Source organism: Biomphalaria glabrata, chromosome 7 (genome assembly GCF_947242115.1).
Source record: "Biomphalaria glabrata chromosome 7, xgBioGlab47.1, whole genome shotgun sequence".
In the NCBI taxonomy this organism is placed as follows: domain Eukaryota; kingdom Metazoa; phylum Mollusca; class Gastropoda; family Planorbidae; genus Biomphalaria; species Biomphalaria glabrata.
In genome coordinates this window covers 14,203,295-14,223,511 of record NC_074717.1, presented here as the reverse complement: position 1 = coordinate 14,223,511, position 20,217 = coordinate 14,203,295, and the positions used below count along the sequence as shown (strand labels likewise).

Below are 20,217 nucleotides of genomic sequence, written 5' to 3'. Positions count from 1 at the left end.
CAATAAATCCAATCTAAGAGAACAGGCAACAATTTGAGAAAAGTACCATTTCTTTCCTTTGTTCGATATTCAAAACAAAAAAAATAATTAATTACCAATAGTTAAGTTACTAATTGGTATTTTTTAAATTGATTCTTGTGCTGTCATGTAAAAGAAATAATTATGCAAAATTTCAGCTTGATCTGAGATTGAGTGTCGGAAAAATGACGTGTACAAACGTTTTACCAGACAGACAGACAGACAGAGTGATTTGATATAAGCTTTGTAAAAAAAATACCCTTCTCCAAACAAAAAAATGAATTATTACAAATTGAAAAATAGAAGATAACAAAAGTTCATCGGTTTTTCACATCACGTTTAACTTTTTAAAAATGCCTCTCCACAGACTAGATCTTTTATATCATATACATGCAAAATAGAGAGTACAATTACAATCTATTAGTTAACATGAGAGTGAATCATTCATAAAGCCACAATGTTGAAAGTTGGAAGTTAACATGAGAGTGAATCATTCATAAAGCCACAATGTTGAAAGTTGGAAGTTAACATGAGAGTGAATCATTCATAAAGTCACAATGTTGAAAGTTGGAAGTTAACATGAGAGTGAATCATTCATAAAGTCACAATGTTGAAAGTTGGAAGTTAACATGATAGTGAATCTTTCATAAAGTCACAATGTTGAAAAAGTGAACATGATAGTGAATCATTCATAAAGCCACAATGTTGAAAGTTAATATTATAGCTTTTATATAGCGCTACTTTCATGCTTATAGCATGCTCAGAGCGCTTTGGTCCAATCTCATTTGTGAAAGTTTGAAGTTAACATGAGAGTGAATCATTCATAAAGCACAATGTTGAAAGTTTGAAGTGAACATGAGAGTGAATCATTCATAAAGCCACAATGTTGAAAGTTTGAAGTGAACATGAGAGTGAATCATTCATAAAGCCACAATGTTGAAAGTTTGAAGTGAACATGAGAGTGAATCATTCATAAAGCCACAATGTTGAAAGTTTGAAGTGAACATGAGAGTGAATCATTCATAAAGCCACAATGTTGAAAGTTTTAGAGACATCCATCTCCGTCCCTTTACTCTCAACGCTACGAGCGGCTTTACGGCAGCGACAACGACCAAGAAAAAAAGAAATCGATCAAGATAAGAGTTGAACTACATTCATAGAAATATAATTCCCAGCAGTCTTGAGATTAGCTTGCTCTATTGTAAGCCCCTCGGAGGTCTGTAAGCGGAGCCATGCTCACCACATCTCTTCACGGCTCAAGCCAGGCCAAGCTCATGTCAAAACACAGGGGCAATCCAGATATAAACACCGCCTCACACACACTCAGATCAAAACACCTGCCATTCCTGGACCCTTCCTTTCCCCCCCCCCCCACATCAGAATTAAGACATCCTCTTCATCGGATATTGCAGATCACTCTACAAACAGCACAGAATTTGATCATGCCAATAAGAAAGACAACCGATTCATATCTTTGTGTTTGCAATGAATTCACTCCCTTGAATAGCTTAACGTCTTTCATAAATAAAGGGAACAAACTCGTTATTCTTTCATTTCCTTATTTCTAATCCAGTCAATAATTGTGTGTGTGTGTCAATGTTGACTTAGATTTCCAAAGAGGGTCGAGTTAAAGATTCGTATAAGCAGCCTTACTTTATTATTTTGTTAGTTCTATCTACACAACTATCTTTTTAGCGGCCCCCGTAAGGGGAAAAAGCCGCTATTAGGTTTGTGCAAAATGTCCGTCTGTCCGTCTGTCCGTCTGTCCGTCTGTCCGTCTGTCCGTCTGTCACACTCAGATCTCGAAAACTAGAAGAGATATGAAAAATATTATTTCATCATTAAATCCGGCTTGAAAAGTTTAGGTGCAACGGCTACTTTTGGTTTTCTAAAAGCAAACCGTTTAATTTATAAAATTAATTATGCAAGCGATTTTTTCATAAAAATACACCAATTCTAAAACAATTACGTAAATGTAAGGGAGGCAATGTTACAATATGCTAACAAAGATGGACAATTTTTGTGTATTTTCAGTATCACTAAGTCAAATATATTTTTAAAATGTACAGGAAATGTTTACAACAAATACAAATAATAGTAAAAGACGTTTTTTCTGGTCAACTAGCTGCTAAAATTAAAAGAAAACATTTCTGTTTGTTTATAAAGGCTAATAATGCACTTTGTATGTAAATATCACGCACATTTTTTTAAATGGACTTTTTATGCAGCGATTTTCGTGCAGTAGCGTAACGTCGCAACATGGTCAGGTGCTAAACCAATTCCTTAAACTTTTTTAAAAAATCAGATTTTATTTATTTTTTGTTTAGTGCCCCCATCCGAATAAAAGAAGCTTATTTTTGTGCGTTTTGTCTGTTGGTCGGTCTGTCCGTCACGATTAGATTTAAAAAACTAGAACTCTAAAAGCTATTGAAAATCTGATTTACCCTTTAATGTTCCTCCCATAACATCTCAATAGTTTTAAGTATCTAAAATTGATTGTTCCGGATTTTTTTGTGCAAAACTAATCAACGCCAACAAATGTTTGTTTGCTCTTCTAACTTATATTACATTCAATTTCCATGCTTAAACGTTGCAAAAACACATTATCAATAATATGTTGTTCCGTTTTTTATGTAAATAGCATATTAATGCTAAATCATAATCTCTATACTGACTTATATTTCATTAAGTGTAAAAATGTTCCGGATATTGTTTTATAAAACATGAATTATGCCTAATGATTGTTTGAAATCGCATAAGGCTTTTAAAAAAAAGTAATTTACTAGAATTGATTACTGAAAATTACTTTTTAGACATTTAATTTTCTTGTAAAACATAACATAGAAGTTTTGTAATCGATAAAGAAAGTTCCGGATTTTGTTTCTTACAAATCGTCGCCAGAGATTTCCGAATTTATTTAAAAATCTACTAACGCCAAATAATTGTTTGAACTCCCTCTTCTAATTAATAAACAAATAATCTTCTCATTTACGAAATAATGTTTTTACGGATTTTTATGAAAAATATTTTAACTCACTACTCTCTTACAGTACATTTAACTTTCTACCTAAAACATTAAAAAATCTAATTATCGTTAATATTATGTTCCGATTTTTAAGGAAAACAGAATCCAAACACCAAAGTAAGGTATGAAAATCTCTCCACGTGGCTGTAGTACATCTAATTTTTATACGAGACCATCCAAAAAATTTAATTAACGGTATTACATTTATCTGAAATTCTCTTTTTCTTTTACTATTTATACAAACATCCGGAACAATCTATTATATAAACTTTTCAATTGTGTTCATACCTAAAAATTATTGCGATGTTTTGAAACGTAAAATAAAGGTTAATCAATTTTTAATAACTTTTAGTTGTTTTTTTATATCAAGATAACGGACAGACCGACTGACAGACAAAACGCAAAAACAATGTGGCTTTGATCCTTTTTAAATAATATCTATTAGAACTCAGTGCACCAATGTCTATGAACCCTCGTTAAATATCTCGTGTAAATAAAGACATTTTTTTTTATGGTACCGGTACTAGCCTATTGTGAGGTAATGGAATTTTTTTTCTTTGACGTCATATGAATGGACTCTTTAAATGTAATGTTAAAAGAACGCACTCGGTGCACCAATGTCTATTAACCCTCGAAAAAATTGCTTGTATTAATGAAAACATATTTTAGTCTAACTAAGCCGTGTGACGTAGTGGTTTTTTTTCCTTTGACGTCACATGGAATGAATTCTTTAAAAGAAATGCTTAAAGAACGCACTCGGTGCACCAATGTCTATGAACACTCGAGAAATGGCTCGTGTTGATAAAGGGGATTTTTAGTCTAGCTAGGCCTTGTGACGTAGTGTTTTTTTTTCCTTTGACGTCATATGGAATGAATTCTTTAAATGAAATGCTTAAAGAACGCACTCGGTGCACCAAAGTCTATGAACACTCGATAAATGGCTCTTATAGATTAAGGCGATTTTTAGTCTAGCTAGGCCGTGTGACGTAGTGTTTTTTTTTTCCCTCTGACGTTATATGGAATTAATTCTTCAAATGAAATGAAAAAAGAACTCGGTATAGTAATGTTTATTAAGCCTCGTTATGTGACTCGCGTTTAAAAAAGGAATGATATCTTGATTTAGATCTAATCTAGATTTTTTTAAACTAGATCTAGATTTTTATTACAGTATATCTAGATCTGGATTTATATTCTAATTAAAATTATTTTAGAGTCTAGATCTAGAATTTCTAGATCTAGTTTAGACTAAAATAGACTAGATTAAGATGTAGAATTTCAATTTCTAAACTTAAGGTGTAAAAAAAAAGTGTAGATTTTCATTTCCAAACGTTTTGATCAATATTGTAATGTTTTAATATACTAAAACTAATCTACTATTTTTTTATTAAATTTAAATTTACGGCAAATGAATCTTTGAAACATTATTACTTTTGACCATCGGATGGCTGCCTGGTCGTGCGGTTTGCGCGCTGGACTGTCGTTCAGATTTATGGATGGCCCAGGGTTCAAACCCTGCCCGCTCCCATCCCCCGTCGTCCTGCGGGAGGTTTGGACTAGGAAGTAATTATCTTCAACTCTGAAGGAACATCCGAAACGTGTAAAACATTTTACATCAAAATTATATCACCTCTTGAATATTATTTGCGAATATGCAGATCCGACAGGGATCCGACTTCGACGGGGGCCGCCTCTGAGTTTGTGTAACACAAACTCTCTTTGTAATCTTGTTTTATATTGGCTATAAGCAATTCATATCCACACAGAAAGGATTTCTTACATAATGATGTGATGGTAGACTCAGTTTAACAATATAATACGATAGCAATATAATGGTACACACGGTCGAAAATTACATGTGTCAGTATGTGATGGTAGACACTGTTGATAATGTGATATCATTGTAAACATGTTGTAAACAATGTGAAGTGGTGAAATAAACAATTAAATATGTTATGGGATGGTAGACACAGTTGACTATCTGATGTAATGGTAGACACAGTTAACGATCTGATGTAATGGTAGACACAGTTAACGATCTGATGTAATGGTAGACACAGTTAACGATCTGATGTAATGGTAGACACAGTTGACGATCTGATGTAATGGTAGACACAGTTAACGATCTGATGTAATGGTAGACACAGTTGACGATCTGATGTAATGGTAGACACAGTTAACGATCTGATGTAATGGTAGACACAGTTGACGATCTGATGTAATGGTAGACACAGTTGACGATCTGATGTAATGGTAGACACAGTTGACGATCTGATGTAATGGTAGACACAGTTGACGATCTGATGTAATGGTAGACACAGTTGACGATCTGATGTAATGGTAGACACAGTTAACGATCTGATGTAATGGTAGACACAGTTAACGATCTGATGTAATGGTAGACACAGTTGACGATCTGATGTAATGGTAGACACAGTTAACGATCTGATGTAATGGTAGACACAGTTAACGATCTGGTGTAATGGTAGACACAGTTAACGATCTGATGTAATGGTAGACACAGTTAACGATCTGATGTAATGGTAGACACAGTTAACGATCTGATGTAATGGTAGACAGAGTTGACGATCTGGTGTAATAGTAGACACTATTGAAATGTGATATGATAATAGGCTCTAGTAATAATGTGTTGTGATAGTAGAAACATTTAACATTAAAATGTGATGGTAGAGACACAATTAACAATGAGATGTGCTGGTACACAGCCTTAACAATGGAACGTGATGGTATAGACAGTTGACAATAAGAAGATAGACACTGTTAACAATGGAACTTGATGGTATAGACAGTTGACAATGTGAAGATAGACACTGTTAACAATGGAACTTAATGGTATAGACAGTTGACAATGTGAATATAGACACTGTTAACAATGGAACTTGATGGTATAGACAGTTGACAATGTGAAGATAGACACTGTTAACAATGGAACTTCATGGTATAGACAGTTGACAATGTGAAGATAGACACTGTTAACAATGGAACTTCATGGTATAGACAGTTGACAATGTGAAGAAAGACACTGTTAACAATGGAACTTGATGGTATAGACAGTTGACAGTGTGAAGATAGACACTGTTAACAATGGAACGTGATGGTATAGACAGTTGACAATGTGAAGAAAGACACTCTTAACAATGGAACTTGATGGTATAGACAGTTGACAATGTGAAGAAAGACACTGTTAACAATGGAACTTGATGGTATAGACAGTTCACAATGTGAAGATAGACACTGTTAACAATGGAACGTGATGGTATAGACAGTTGACAATGTGAAGATAGACACTGTTAACAATGGAAAGTGATGGTATAGACAGTTGACAATAAGATGTGATGTAAAGGGAAGAGATGTGTTTGTTTGTTTTTGAATTAGTGTTTCCCACGTAATGTTTTGTTCTGTTAATTCTCTTGAACGGATGCTTCTCACTTTGTTTATCATTCCTTCATTAACATGGATTTGATGTCATTAAATTTCTTATGACGTCCCTCCATACATTTTTTTGTTTAGTAAATAGTGTGAGTGTAGCGCTGTATGGAGTGCATCTGTGTCATTGAAATGTCGTCAGTGTGAAAGTTTTTCAATGCCAAGTGCATTAGTATTAATGACTTTTAAAATATTCTTTTTTTTCTATCAGTCCTAATGGAGAACAAAATCGATTTTTTTGTAATATTTTGACAATAAATTTCGACTCCGGGGGGAATATCGACATCATAGACACGCCCATCCCTCCCAGCTGACCACTGGTTGACCATATTCTCGAGCGATAGCCACGGGGCCAATTACTGTATATCTATTGGATTCTCTGCGGCGCCAGTTCAAGGATACAGTGGCGTCAATAATCCCAATCATCTACCCCGACGTTAGTTAATAATTGATCACTTCCTAGCATCGATCTGGTCTATGCAAGCCTTTAATGTTCCGTTCATTTAATTTCAAAGGACTTCATTATGGAGTAGTTCAGAGTGAGCTTGTCATATTTGCCTTTAATCAGTGAATGTTTGTTTTCTTTGATACGTTTTAAAGAAGAATAGACCCAAACCACCTGCAGGACACTGGCGTATCCAGGGAGGGGGCCGGTAGAGGGGATCGACCCATCCTCACGGTGTCCTCACCTAGCGCAATGGGGTGCTACAGGCGAATTTTTATAGAGAAATCACACCATCTGAGTACAAATATATTTACTTATCTTAATAATATATACACGTTATTTATATTTCAAGCATTTTATATTATATATTATTACTTATATTATAGATATTATATTTATGTTATATATATCGAATTTGTATTATATTATTTTTTTATTTATTTATTGCAACTAGCGCCCCTCCCATGGGAGGTGGGTGGTCTAATTTTTTGTGCAGAAATCACAGTTTGAGAACAAAATTAGTTCAATATCTATTTAATATATGCTACCTATTGTTGTTAAAGGGAGGCGCGGTGGCTGAGCGGTAAAGCGCTTGGCTTCAGAACCGGGGACAGGGGTTTGAATCCATGTGAAGACTAGGGTTTTTAATTTCGGGCGCCTCTGAGTCTACCCAGCTCTAATGAGTACCTGACATTTAGGTGGGAAAAAAGTAAAGGCGGTTGGTCGTTGTGCTGGCCACGTGACACCCTTGTTAACCGTAGGCCACGAAACAGATGACCTTTACATCATCTGCACTATAGACCACAAGGTCTGACATGGGCACTTTACTTACTTTTATGATTGTTGTTGTATATCATGCGACTCTTTAATCTCAAATTGAATCATTGGCTAAAATATAAAAGTAAAAAGTTGGTTGTCGATCTCAGTGTAGCCAGTGGGGGGAGGAGTAGATCGTCCCCCTCTTTTATAAGTGGGGGGAGGAGTAGGTCGTCCCCCTCTTTTATAAGTGGGAGGAGGAGTAGGTCGTCCCCCTCTTTTATAAGTGGGAGGAGGAGTAGATCGTCCCCCTCTTTTATAAGTGGGAGGAGGAGTAGATCGTCCCCCTCTTTTATAAGTGGGAGGAGGAGTAGATCGTCCCCCTCTTTTATAAGTGGGAGGAGGAGTAGGTGCAATCGTCCCCCTCTTTTATAAGTGGGAGGAGGAGTAGGTGCAATCGTCCCCCTCTTTTATAAGTGTGGGGGAGGGGGTTTTTTAGTGGAGAAATTACACAACTTGTGTAAAAAAAACACTACTTGTCTTTAATAGATAATGTGACAATGACAATGCTAAACAAAGACATAGACTTACCTGCCACATGTGCCTCGATTGTCACTGTCCCATTTTCAGAGAGCAAAAGTTTCGTTTTAAACGTGAAATAGAGATGTCAGGCGTATAACAAATGAATATTCATATTTAACTAGAGTAACACCATTAGTGAAAGCACTAAACTTAGAGACACTTCAGGAAAGGAGACCAAAAGGTAAAGTAGCAGTACTACATCTATATCACTAATTTATCATTTACAAATTCAGTAACAAAACCTAACAAAAAAATACGTAGGAAGACACAAACGTAGAAGTGCTCCTTGTTCGAAATTCCTTAGTGCCGCCATTAGAGCATGAAACGGGTTGCGTGAATCAGCCAGAAAGTCCAAGTGGAGTTTAAGTCTCTTGTTAATACGGACGACTAGATTGATACGTGGATACTCGTAGGGCTCAATTATCTTCTTTAAAAAGGTAACGTCTTTAATGTATAATATAAGATAAGATAAGATAGGTAAATATCTTTATATTTCAGACAGGTTAGTTTTACTTTATAAATAGCTGTGCATACGTTTTGGTTATTAATGTATCTAGCTCTATAGTTTGTCGTGTTCATCTAGTAAAATCTAGTAGGTCTAGTCTATGTCCAAATCAAATGTCCTTGTAGTTTCTGACACCACTATTGACACATAAACACTAGACTCAGTTAATGCTGTGACGCCATTCTTAATAAAAATAATGTTTTTGAAGGGTTTTACCCTATAAGCGAATGTACAAAATAACCGGAGTTGCGACAAGAGAGACATTCATTTAATTATGCTATTGATTTAAAAAAAAAAACAAGAAAACTAAACAAAAAAAAAAAAATTAAAGTGAAATCAGGTTTTAAGATATTGTCTGATGGCAGAATGGAGAATGATGATAAATAATGCATTTATTGAAAGAGAGTTTTGTTTTTCTTTTTAAATCTGTCTGATGCAGAAAATCTTTGGGGTTTGGGGTTGGGTTGGTGAGGGGATCGAGGTGGGTGGGATGCTAAGGTTGGGGGTTAGCTGGAGAGATACAAAACGAGGATACAGAAACACAGATATTAAGGAGGTCAAGTGTGTGTGTGTGGGGGGATAGGGAGGTTGATAACGCTTGTTAAAAGCCAAAAAAAAATATGGCGTAGTGATGTCGTGATGGGTGGTGGTTCTGACGGGATTATAAAGGAGTTAGCCCTTGGAATGATGGCAAGTTGTGGTTAGAATTAAGTAGCCAGTCTTAGAACAAGGCTGAGGGCCTACACGTTGAATCAACTGGATACAGAACTTTCTTAAGTAGCCAGTCTGAGAACAAGGCTGAGGGCCTACACGTTGAATCAACAGGATACAGAACTTTCTTAAGTAGCCAGTCTGAGAACAAGGCTGAGGGCCTACACGTTGAATCAACAGGATACAGAACTTTCTTAAGTAGCCAGTCTTAGAAGAAGGCTGAGGGCCTACATGTTGAATCAACTGGATACAGAACATTTTGGGAAAAGTAGGATGGAGGATGTAAAATATATTTCTGTAAAGCAAACAATGTCAAACAATGTCAAACAATGTCAAAAATGTCAATGTCATGTGTCATTAATTAACTTTGAAACTTTTTAGATTTATTTTTATCTTATACTATATCATCATGCACCGGCTACGGCAGTTGATGTATTCCCTGGCTTGATGTTACATCCCCTCACTTTGTTTACAACTTACAATAATCGGGACACATAGAACCCCCCCCCCCTGACATACTTTGTTTATCCCGTGCCCTAATAGCGCCTGTGTTACAATCACATGAAACGGCTCTCTCCTCACACTCTCATTCTCTCTCTTTTCCTCTCACTCTCTGAAACCCTCTCTGTTTTGTTTTGTTTTGTTTGTTTTGTTTTGTTTTTTGTTTTTGTTCTGTTTTGTTTTTTTTTGTTTTGGTTTAGTTTTGGTATGTTTTTTTGTTTTGTGTTGTTTTTGTTTTGGTTTGGTTTAGTTTTTTTGTTTGTTTTTTTTTTGGTTTAGTTTTTTTTTTTTTGGTTTGTTTTGTTTTTCGTCCTGCGCATCGTAATTTCTCTGACTTTTGACTTAATTTGTAACGCGCCCATTAAGTCCTATGGTACTATGTCTGACTTTTTTCGGATTTTCAATTCATTATTAATTTTAGTAATTGTAAGAGAGTGCCCAAGTGAAATCATGATCATTCCTTGCACTCTCTTTCCCCTCAAAAAAAATAAAAAAATGGACTTTTAGTTTTTTCTTGCTATTACTCATTTTTTTAGAAAGTCCAAAAGTAAGCGAGAATGACGTAAGGTAAATTAAAAAATAAGTTGACTTAGGTAAACGAAACAAAATATGCTTTCAAAATACAGGAGATTGAATTGTGTGTGCTTTCATTTATGCTTTAGCTATTGGAAAAAATACCGAAAATAAAATACTATGGTTATGCAGAATTATTGCGGTGTTTGTCGCTAATAGCGGCGTTCAGTTTGCTATTCTCTCCAAACCGTGTCTTAGCGAGCACATAAATGGTAAAAAGGAACGTGAGTACGAGATTTCATGCGAATCCATTGACTAGTGTAAAAGATGCGTTCATGAATGTGTGGACTAATTGAATCTCTAGAAGATTAGAGTGTGATTGGAGATTTTCATACATGGCGGAAAACCTGTAAATAGAAAGCTTTAATCGGAAAGGTATTTGGTGTCTCCGGTGAACAAACTAAAGGAAGTGTTGGTCAGCAATGACGTTGTAAGTCACATTCTGGGAATAAGTCACATTCTGGGCATAAGTCACATTCTGGGTATAAGTCACATTCTGGGTATAAGTCACATTCTGGGCATAAGTCACATTCTGGGCATATAATTGATAGCAATGCAGGATCCAATGTGTTCAGCTCTTCTAGTAGTCACTGTCATTGCGTGGGATGTTTGGAAGTTCAATGTAGCATCCATGCCATGGCTGAGTGTCTCGCGAATATTTCCAGTCCAAGTATTTCCAGTCCAAGTATTTCCAGTCCAAGTATTTCCAGTCCAAGTATTTCTAGTCCAAGTATTTCCAGTCCAAGTTATTTCCAGTATAAGGTATTTCCAGTCCAAGTAATTCCAGTCCAAGGTATTTCCAGTCCAAGTATTTCCAGTCCAAGTTATTTCCAGTATAAGGTATTTCCAGTCCAAGTAATTCCAGTCCAAGGTATTTCCAGTCCAAGTATTTCCAGTCCAAGTATTTCCAGTCCAAGTATTTCCTGTCCAAGTATTTCCAGTCCAAGTATTTCCAGTATAAGGTATTTCCAGTAAATGGTAATTCCAGTCCAAGTATTTCCAGTCCAAGTATTTCCTGTCCAAGTATTTCCAGTCCAAGTATTTCCAGTCCAAGTATTTCCTGTCCAAGTATTTCTAGTCCAAGTATTTCCTGTCCAAGTATTTCCTGTCCTAGTATTTCCAGTCCAATGTATTTCCATGACAAGGTATTTGCAGTTCAAGGTATTTCCAGTTCAAGGTATTTCCAGTCCAAGTATTTCCTGTCCAAGTATTTCCAGTCCAAGTATTTCCTGTCCAAGTATTTCCAGTCCAAGTATTTCCTGTCCAAGTATTTCCAGTCCAAGTATTTCCTGTCCAAGTATTTCCAGTCCAAGTATTTCCTGTCCAAGTATTTCCAGTCCAAGTATTTCCTGTCCAAGTATTTCTAGTCCAAGTATTTCCTGTCCAAGTATTTCCTGTCCTAGTATTTCCAGTCCAATGTATTTCCATGACAAGGTATTTGCAGTTCAAGGTATTTCCAGTCCAAGTATTTCCAGTCCAAGTATTTCCTGTCCAAGTATTTCCAGTCCAAGTATTTCCTGTGCAAGTATTTCCTGTCCAAGTATTTCCAGTCCAATGTATTTCTATGACAAGGTATTTCCAGTTCAAGGTATTTCCAGTCCAAGTATTTCCAGTCCAAGTATTTCCAGTCCAAGTATTTCCAGTCCAAGGTATTTCCAGTCCAAGTATTTCCAGTCCAAGTATTTTCAGTTCAAGGTATTTCCAGTCCAAGTATTTCCAGTCCAAGTATTTCCAGTCCAAGTATTTCCAGTATAAGGTATTTCCAGTAAATGGTAATTCCAGTCCAAGTATTTCCAGTCCAAGTATTTCCTGTCCAAGTATTTCCAGTCCAAGTATTTCCAGTCCAAGTATTTCCTGTCCAAGTATTTCTAGTCCAAGTATTTCCTGTCCAAGTATTTCCTGTCCTAGTATTTCCAGTCCAATGTATTTCCATGACAAGGTATTTGCAGTTCAAGGTATTTCCAGTTCAAGGTATTTCCAGTCCAAGTATTTCCTGTCCAAGTATTTCCAGTCCAAGTATTTCCTGTCCAAGTATTTCCAGTCCAAGTATTTCCTGTCCAAGTATTTCCAGTCCAAGTATTTCCTGTCCAAGTATTTCCAGTCCAAGTATTTCCTGTCCAAGTATTTCCAGTCCAAGTATTTCCTGTCCAAGTATTTCTAGTCCAAGTATTTCCTGTCCAAGTATTTCCTGTCCTAGTATTTCCAGTCCAATGTATTTCCATGACAAGGTATTTGCAGTTCAAGGTATTTCCAGTCCAAGTATTTCCAGTCCAAGTATTTCCTGTCCAAGTATTTCCAGTCCAAGTATTTCCTGTGCAAGTATTTCCTGTCCAAGTATTTCCAGTCCAATGTATTTCTATGACAAGGTATTTCCAGTTCAAGGTATTTCCAGTCCAAGTATTTCCAGTCCAAGTATTTCCAGTCCAAGTATTTCCAGTCCAAGGTATTTCCAGTCCAAGTATTTCCAGTCCAAGTATTTTCAGTTCAAGGTATTTCCAGTCCAAGTATTTCCAGTCCAAGTATTTCCAGTCCAAGTATTTCCAGTCCAAGTATTTCCAGTTCAAGTATTTCCAGTTCAAGGTATTTCCAGTCCAAATATTTCCAGTCCAAGTATTTTCAGTTCAAGGTATTTCCAGTCCAAGTATTTCCAGTCCAAGTATTTCCAGTCCAAGTATTTCCAGTCCAAGTATTTCCAGTCCAAGTATTTCCAGTTCAAGGTATTTCCAGTCCAAGTATTTCCAGTCCAAGTATTTCCAGTTCAAGTATTTCCAGTCCAAGTATTTCCTGTCCAAGTATTTCTAGTCCAAGTATTTCCTGTCCAAGTATTTCCTGTCCAAGTATTTCCAGTCCAATGTATTTCCATGACAAGGTATTTCCAGTTCAAGGTATTTCCAGTCCAAGTATTTCCAGTCCAAGTATTTCCTGTCCAAGTATTTCTAGTCCAAGTATTTCCTGTCCAAGTATTTCCTGTCCAAGTATTTCCAGTCCAATATATTTCCATGACAAGGTATTTCCAGTTCAAGGTATTTCCAGTCCAAGTATTTCCAGTCCAAGTATTTCCTGTCCAAGTATTTCTAGTCCAAGTATTTCCTGTCCAAGTATTTCCTGTCCAAGTATTTCCAGTCCAATATATTTCCATGACAAGGTATTTCCAGTTCAAGGTATTTCCAGTCCAAGTATTTCCAGTCCAAGGTATTTCCAGTCCAAGTATTTCCAGTCCAAGGTATTTCCAGTCCAAGTATTTCCAGTCCAAGTATTTCCAGTTCAAGGTATTTCCAGTCCAAGTATTTCCAGTCCAAGTATTTCCAGTCCAAGTATTTCCAGTCCAAGGTATTTCCAGTCCAGGTATTTCCAGGTCTTAAATTATTCCTTACCCAAAAAGATAGTTACAAATATTTCAACGTTTGTGTGTTAGGATTGAATAATAATTGCGTTATGATGGTGCGTTTTGATTTTATACGATGATTGTGTGTTATTATTGTAATCACACACTACTACCAAAACACAAGAACATAATAATAACTGGTTATTAAGCATTCTAGTTCAATGCAGGAAACAAAAGAAGAACAAACAAATACCCAGAAATACAGAAAGGTAAAGCCACATTTCTAATTCAGTAGGCAAGGGCTCGTCTACGCAAATGCTTCTACTTCCATAGTTACATTAGATAATGGAACGGGTTGCCTGAATCAGACAAAAAAAAGAGAAGACTTAGAAGAGCTTAAGTCTTAAATTAACATGCACAACTAGAGTGACACATGGATGGACGTAGGAAGTATTCTTCTCTTTTAATTAAAGGAACGTCTGCAATTGAGAAGATAAGACAAGATTATTTGAACTACTTTACAGTGTAGTGATTGAGAAATACTAGTGACTAGTCAATGTGAAAAGAAAATACTCAGCAAGGTAATCAACTCTGCTGAATAATCTCTTCTCAATGATATTCTCTCCCTTACATAAAATTCTAATCGATAAGACAAAAATTTCATATTCCACAATAAATGTTTGCTCGCGATATAATGTTTTTATTTACTAAGCATGTATATTTAAACTTTTATTTGTAAGTATGTTTTGTGTACATATCGTAATTACATTAGCATAAACGTTTATTATGTCCCTTTAATAGTCTATCTTGTGCAAACAGTTTTAAACCAAACAGCTGGGAGTCTAGACCGGTTGTCTCCCCCTCCCCCTGGTATTTACCTTACAGATGTTGAAAAGGGTCATCGAGTTATCTTTTCATTTCTTCTGCCTGATAGAGGAAATAGATCCCACAGCGAGGCTGGATTGATTCATAACTGACTTAACATTAACCCCCGCCTGACTCTGTTCCACCTTTGCTCACAATTCCTTGAAAAGGCGAGAAACTGAAGAGAAATGATTTTACGCGTCAGGATTAGAACCAATCTTACATCATAATTGGATTCTTTTTAAACTAGAAATTACTTTTCTTTGATTAGGAAGCACGGAAGTATAATGCAGTGCAGGGCGTAACTAAGATTATCAAATACATACATCTTTAAAATAGCAAAATATAAACACATTTTTCTCACATCTAACAAAATGGAAATGAACCTCCCAGTACAGATACAGATAAATAGATATGCTTAGAAAAAAAAATCAAGAGAGGGACGGTACATAAATAGTAACTTTATTGATTTTTATTAAGGCACACTAAAGCGCATGCGCAAAATGAAACTCATTGAAGTGTGACAATAAATTTCTGAATGTGTTGTTTAATTAGAGAAACTAATCCCAATAAAAGAAATGATTTATTAAACTATTCTAATTATCAATTATATTATTTTGCACTAAAAATTTCAAACAGGGAAACCAGAAATTAATCTTGTAATTAGCATTCAAATAATAAGAGGCTTTGTACAAACGCTGAATGTCCATGTGAGCCTGCGGGACACATCCATTCCTTGGCGCTGTGTTCTCTGGTCCGAAGAAAGTTCCGTCCACACAATTTAATAAAGTCGCAGACGATGAATTTCATTTTAACCCGACAAAATTTTGTTTCGGTGATGTGGTCCGTACAACCTTTTTATAAAAGAATATGTCCCCAATGTGATATGGTTTGTATACAACGCTGTTTCAGTTGAATACATGAGTCAGGTTAGGTGAGTGACTTCAACTTTAACCTTTAAACTTGCATTTACTGGCTCCAAGCAGCACCCCTCCTCTGTTTGGAGTTAGTAGCACACGTTCTATTGATATAGTATCTAGTGGATGAGTAAGAGATACTCTTACAAGAGAGGCAACTACTTGTAAAGTCACAGCGTCTTCTTTTATCGTAGCTGAACTTCCATGCATTTGTGATTTCAGATAAGACGCCAATAAACTATTCAATTGCTTTTCGTTACGCATTTATTCCAATGTGTTATTTTATTTGGCACCTAATCATAATTAGTTAGTTTGCTATCAACCACAAAACTCTATTCTGTTAGTACTCCAGCGGTGGTAATCTCTGTGTTTAACGTCCTACTTGAAATGTGCAGCCGCCGCGCGGTCTTATCTCTAGCTACACGAGAACCACTTCAATTCAGTTGATTCGGATCATAGTTTTGACTTCTGGCTAATAACTTGTGTTTATTGACTTGAAGAGGACCACACAAGCACGCACACACGTGCACACACACACACACATACAGACTAAAACAATACGTTAACTATTACGTATGCGTCAATATGATCAATGTCTGTATGTGTGTCTGTGTGTGTGTGTGTGTGTGTACATTTTATTTTTGTTGGATGGCTTTCGTCAAGCAAATCTGTCATGTTTACTCGTCTGCTTAGTGCGTAGTGGTCCAATGTTGATCACTTGGGGGTGGGTGGAAGTGGAGTGGGTATCTGTAAGAAGCAAGCACTACTCAGCTCGAGTCAAGATTCGAACTCTAGCTCCCTTGATGGGCAGCCATGCTGTTTTTGTCCCTCAGCCACACATCCCTGTCTAACCCTAATAGCTCCGGATGTCACCAGCTGGCCGTAGTTTTGGAATCACTGGGATAGTGCATGCAAAATAACTGGAGATACCATGTCACGTGTTTCCTTGAGAACTCATCATAATTAATATGTTCATCTTTCTCTAATTGAGCAATCTCTAACAAAAAAGCAAGCATACAAATATGTGTCCTACTTGTAGAAACAGTTGTCTACCTGTGGTGGGTAAAAAAAAATTCCTTGGATTTTGAATTTAACATTGATTAGTTAGTATTAGAAAACAATCGGTCTGTGAGTTCTGTAAAGGAGGTATTGTCTTTTTAAAATGTATTTTTAATGTTTAACTAAAGACTTTATCTTTATCAGATCTTATTATTATTTTTTCAAAGCTTACATTAACTCATTCTATCTGTCTGTCTGTCTGGGTGGACTCCTGATCACGTGATTTCATTCACTCCCCATTCTCGGATCAAGTTGAAACTCTGTACAGTTCTTCATTGTTCGGGCCAAAACATGAATCATATTTAATGCGCCGTAATTAATTAATTTTGTGTTTAATAGAAAGTGTACTTACTTTGGGGAACGTAAGCCTGGTCTAGAGAATTAGGTCGTTCGCTAAAGATTTCATAGAAAGTTTAGAACATTGATGCCCAAAAATACGGTCCGCGGGCCAGATTCGGCCTGCGACCTGGTTCCATCCGCCTGCCGAAACGTCGGCACAAAGTGTAGAAAATCCCCACCCTCCTCCCCAAAAAAAAAAAAGGTTGAAAAACATATCTTTACTTTTTCTCTGATGGATTGGTACTAACACCTTTAACATTTGTGTGTTTATAAAATGGAACTCTGAATGAAAAATCTACAAGGAAAAGTGAACGGATATTTACTTGTTTGTGGAAAATGATATTAAGCCAACGTGTTTGTTTTATAATGAAAATGTGGTTGTTTAAAAAAAAAACAAGGTATAATCGGCATTTTAGAGACAAATATGGAGGCATTCTTGCTTTTATGCTTATATATATATATATAGTTCGTCCATCGTGCTTCGATGATGACCACTTTGTCATCCAGGGGGCTGAGGGCTTTGCTCTGGGGTTCTATGCCTCCGCTTGTGGCTAGTGCTATGTATAAAAGTTTGTTAAACTACTCGTAAAGATTTGAGGATCTCTGAGAACATTTGCCAAACTAAGAGACAAGACAATTCGTCTACAACTAGCTACAACGTTGCTCACATTTTCCGACGTGTAAAAAAGATAAACTTCAAATATACCACTGATCATTGTAAGTACTAGATCCCTACGGAGTACTTATAAAATAGGTTCAGGTCAATTTCATTTCGTTTTTGTACCATTCGTTGCAGTGGCCCGCGACACGAGTGTCGGAAGTTTAAATGGCCCGCAGGTCGAATTAGGTTGGGCATCACTGGTTTAGACACTAAAATCTATTTGTATATGTCGACTACTTGGTAGGTCAATGTCTAACACGTCGGCTGCCCATCATGGAGGCTCGAGATCTCGAGTTCCAATGCAGACTCGAGCAACTTCAATATCTTTTGAAAGAGCAGCACGGAAGCTTCTCGATTCTCCCCCCCCCCCCCAACTAGTCCACAAAAGTGATTGGACCATGCTATAAGCATGAACGTTTTGCTAAACAAAAACAATGAATGCAAATATTTCCATTGGCATCAATTTTTGTATTATTGGTCTGAATCTATTAAAAATGAACTACATCATTGATTCCAAACATTAGATTTATACATTCGCTTAGCCAGGATTTGTTTGTTTCGTGGGGGAGAGAGAATTAGGGCAGGGAAGAAAATGTTCCTTTTCTTTTAATCTATCATTCATTAGTGATTTAGAGTAAAATAATAACTCATACTTCGAAGCAGTCATCAGCTTCGCAAAATATATATATATTTTTTTTTTACCATTTATTTGGTTATCCAATGTGTTTCTTCCCACAGAGTAACAAAATATAATCTCTATTTAAATAAAAGGTCATGGTGGTGGAATGGAGTCTGCCGCCATGCCTTGTGCCACCCTATTTGAGAATTGCACCAATTTAGATATGGCTGTTACGTATTTGTTTTGATTCACATTTAAGGTTTTAATTTATTTACAGAACTGAAAGACTTATCAGCGAAGTAGTATCAACAAGAAGGGGAGAGAATAGACATAGCACCGGCAAGACGTGAGACTAAGGGAGATAAGCGTCGCGATGAAGACTGCGTGAGTTAAGGAACTTGGCTCACCTAAACAAAACAAAAAAATCCATCTCTGTGGTGTGAGTTTGGTTTTCGCGCAATTACTGTTGCCCCTACCTACGTCTGGATTATTTCCCCTCAGTCAGTGGATTGTGCTGGATTAAGTGGATTACCGACACGCTCAGCCTCGTGGAAATGTAGGATGAAAGGTAATGTCTTGAATTGTGAAACAAAAACAATAACGGAATGTCGTTAACAAAACAAAAACAATTGAGTGCTAGAGAACAGAATACAATTAGAACAGCGAGTAAACTAAAATTGTTGATTAATTTCATAAATTACAGTCACAATGAGCGTAAAGTATTTGGAACGTTGAGGTAGATCTATATTTCCATTGGATCAAATTATTTCCATTTTTAAAATTGATCCTTTTTTTCACTAACTATTTTGTTTACATTATTTAAATATACGTAACAACAAAGCCCGTAGTTAAAAAATTTACAAAACTTATATCAACTCACTCTGTCTGCCTGTCTGGGTGAAATATTCGATTAGATCGTCAACACACAAGTCTTCAGATCGCTTTCTCTTCTTTGTTTCTTACTGAAATGCTTAAAGACACTAGACGGGATCTTAACACATTCAGCTCAAATCAGAGAGAGAGAGAGAGAGATAGCAGATTACCGTGATTAACTTTTATTGTAAGAATTTCCAATTCTTAGTATTCTATATAACGGATATTAACAATTAAAAAAATAATTAATTTTTGATTAACTTCGAAGTTCCGTGTATGAAAATTCCCCCTACAATGTTGCGATCATTCTTTAAATAGTTGATTATATATAATGAGAAAAAACGTCATTTCAGGGACACATATTAAAATATCTACATTGAGAGGAGAACAGAAAGTTTTTTTTGTTTTGTTTAGTTGTTGAAACAAACGAGACCACAGCTCCTTAACCTGAACATTGCCTTTAGAGACAAACAAATGTTTATTAAGTGTATCAATTAGTTTGGATCAGTCATGTAATTATAGACAGACCTGTGACGTGGCTACGAGCTATTGGTCTCCATTGCCCACAAGTTGTGACGTCGCAGGTCAGTGTTGAGGCCATCTATAAACCCGGTTTGACTGTATTCACTGTGTGGTATGTAATGCACATTCCTTAGATATGTTAAACAAACATTTTCTGGTTGTACATGATTTTGAAAACTTTTATTTTAAATTCCATTGAGTTAATACATTTAAAAACATACATTTCAAGAGAATATGACATTTGATTCAATCTCTGTCAGTCTCGTGCTCCAATAGTCACTTCACACGCACGTGGTACTGGCAGCATAACATGTCCAGTCCAAAGTCACCAATACACTTAAGTTTGATTATACATTGATGACAAGCATTTCAATAAAACGCAATAGCATGGGGCGTAGATAGGGCCTCAGTGGTTTACATGACAAGCATTTCAATAAAACGCAATAGCATGGGGCGTAGATAGGGCCTCAGTGGTTTA

At 36.3% G+C, this 20,217-nt stretch overlaps 1 protein-coding gene across 2 annotated transcripts in view; it reads left to right on the top strand.

Moving 5' to 3' along the window:
• The window catches only part of LOC106074722 (uncharacterized), an 82,790-nt gene that overhangs the window by 25,078 nt on the left and 37,495 nt on the right, over positions 1–20,217 (top strand). For both annotated transcript variants that reach the window (XM_056034828.1, XM_056034829.1), the window contains exon 2: positions 18,622–18,912. In XM_056034828.1, the coding sequence (XP_055890803.1) occupies positions 18,906–18,912 (7 nt within the window). In that variant the 5' untranslated portion in view covers positions 18,622–18,905. The remainder of the gene's footprint in view (positions 1–18,621; positions 18,913–20,217) is intronic.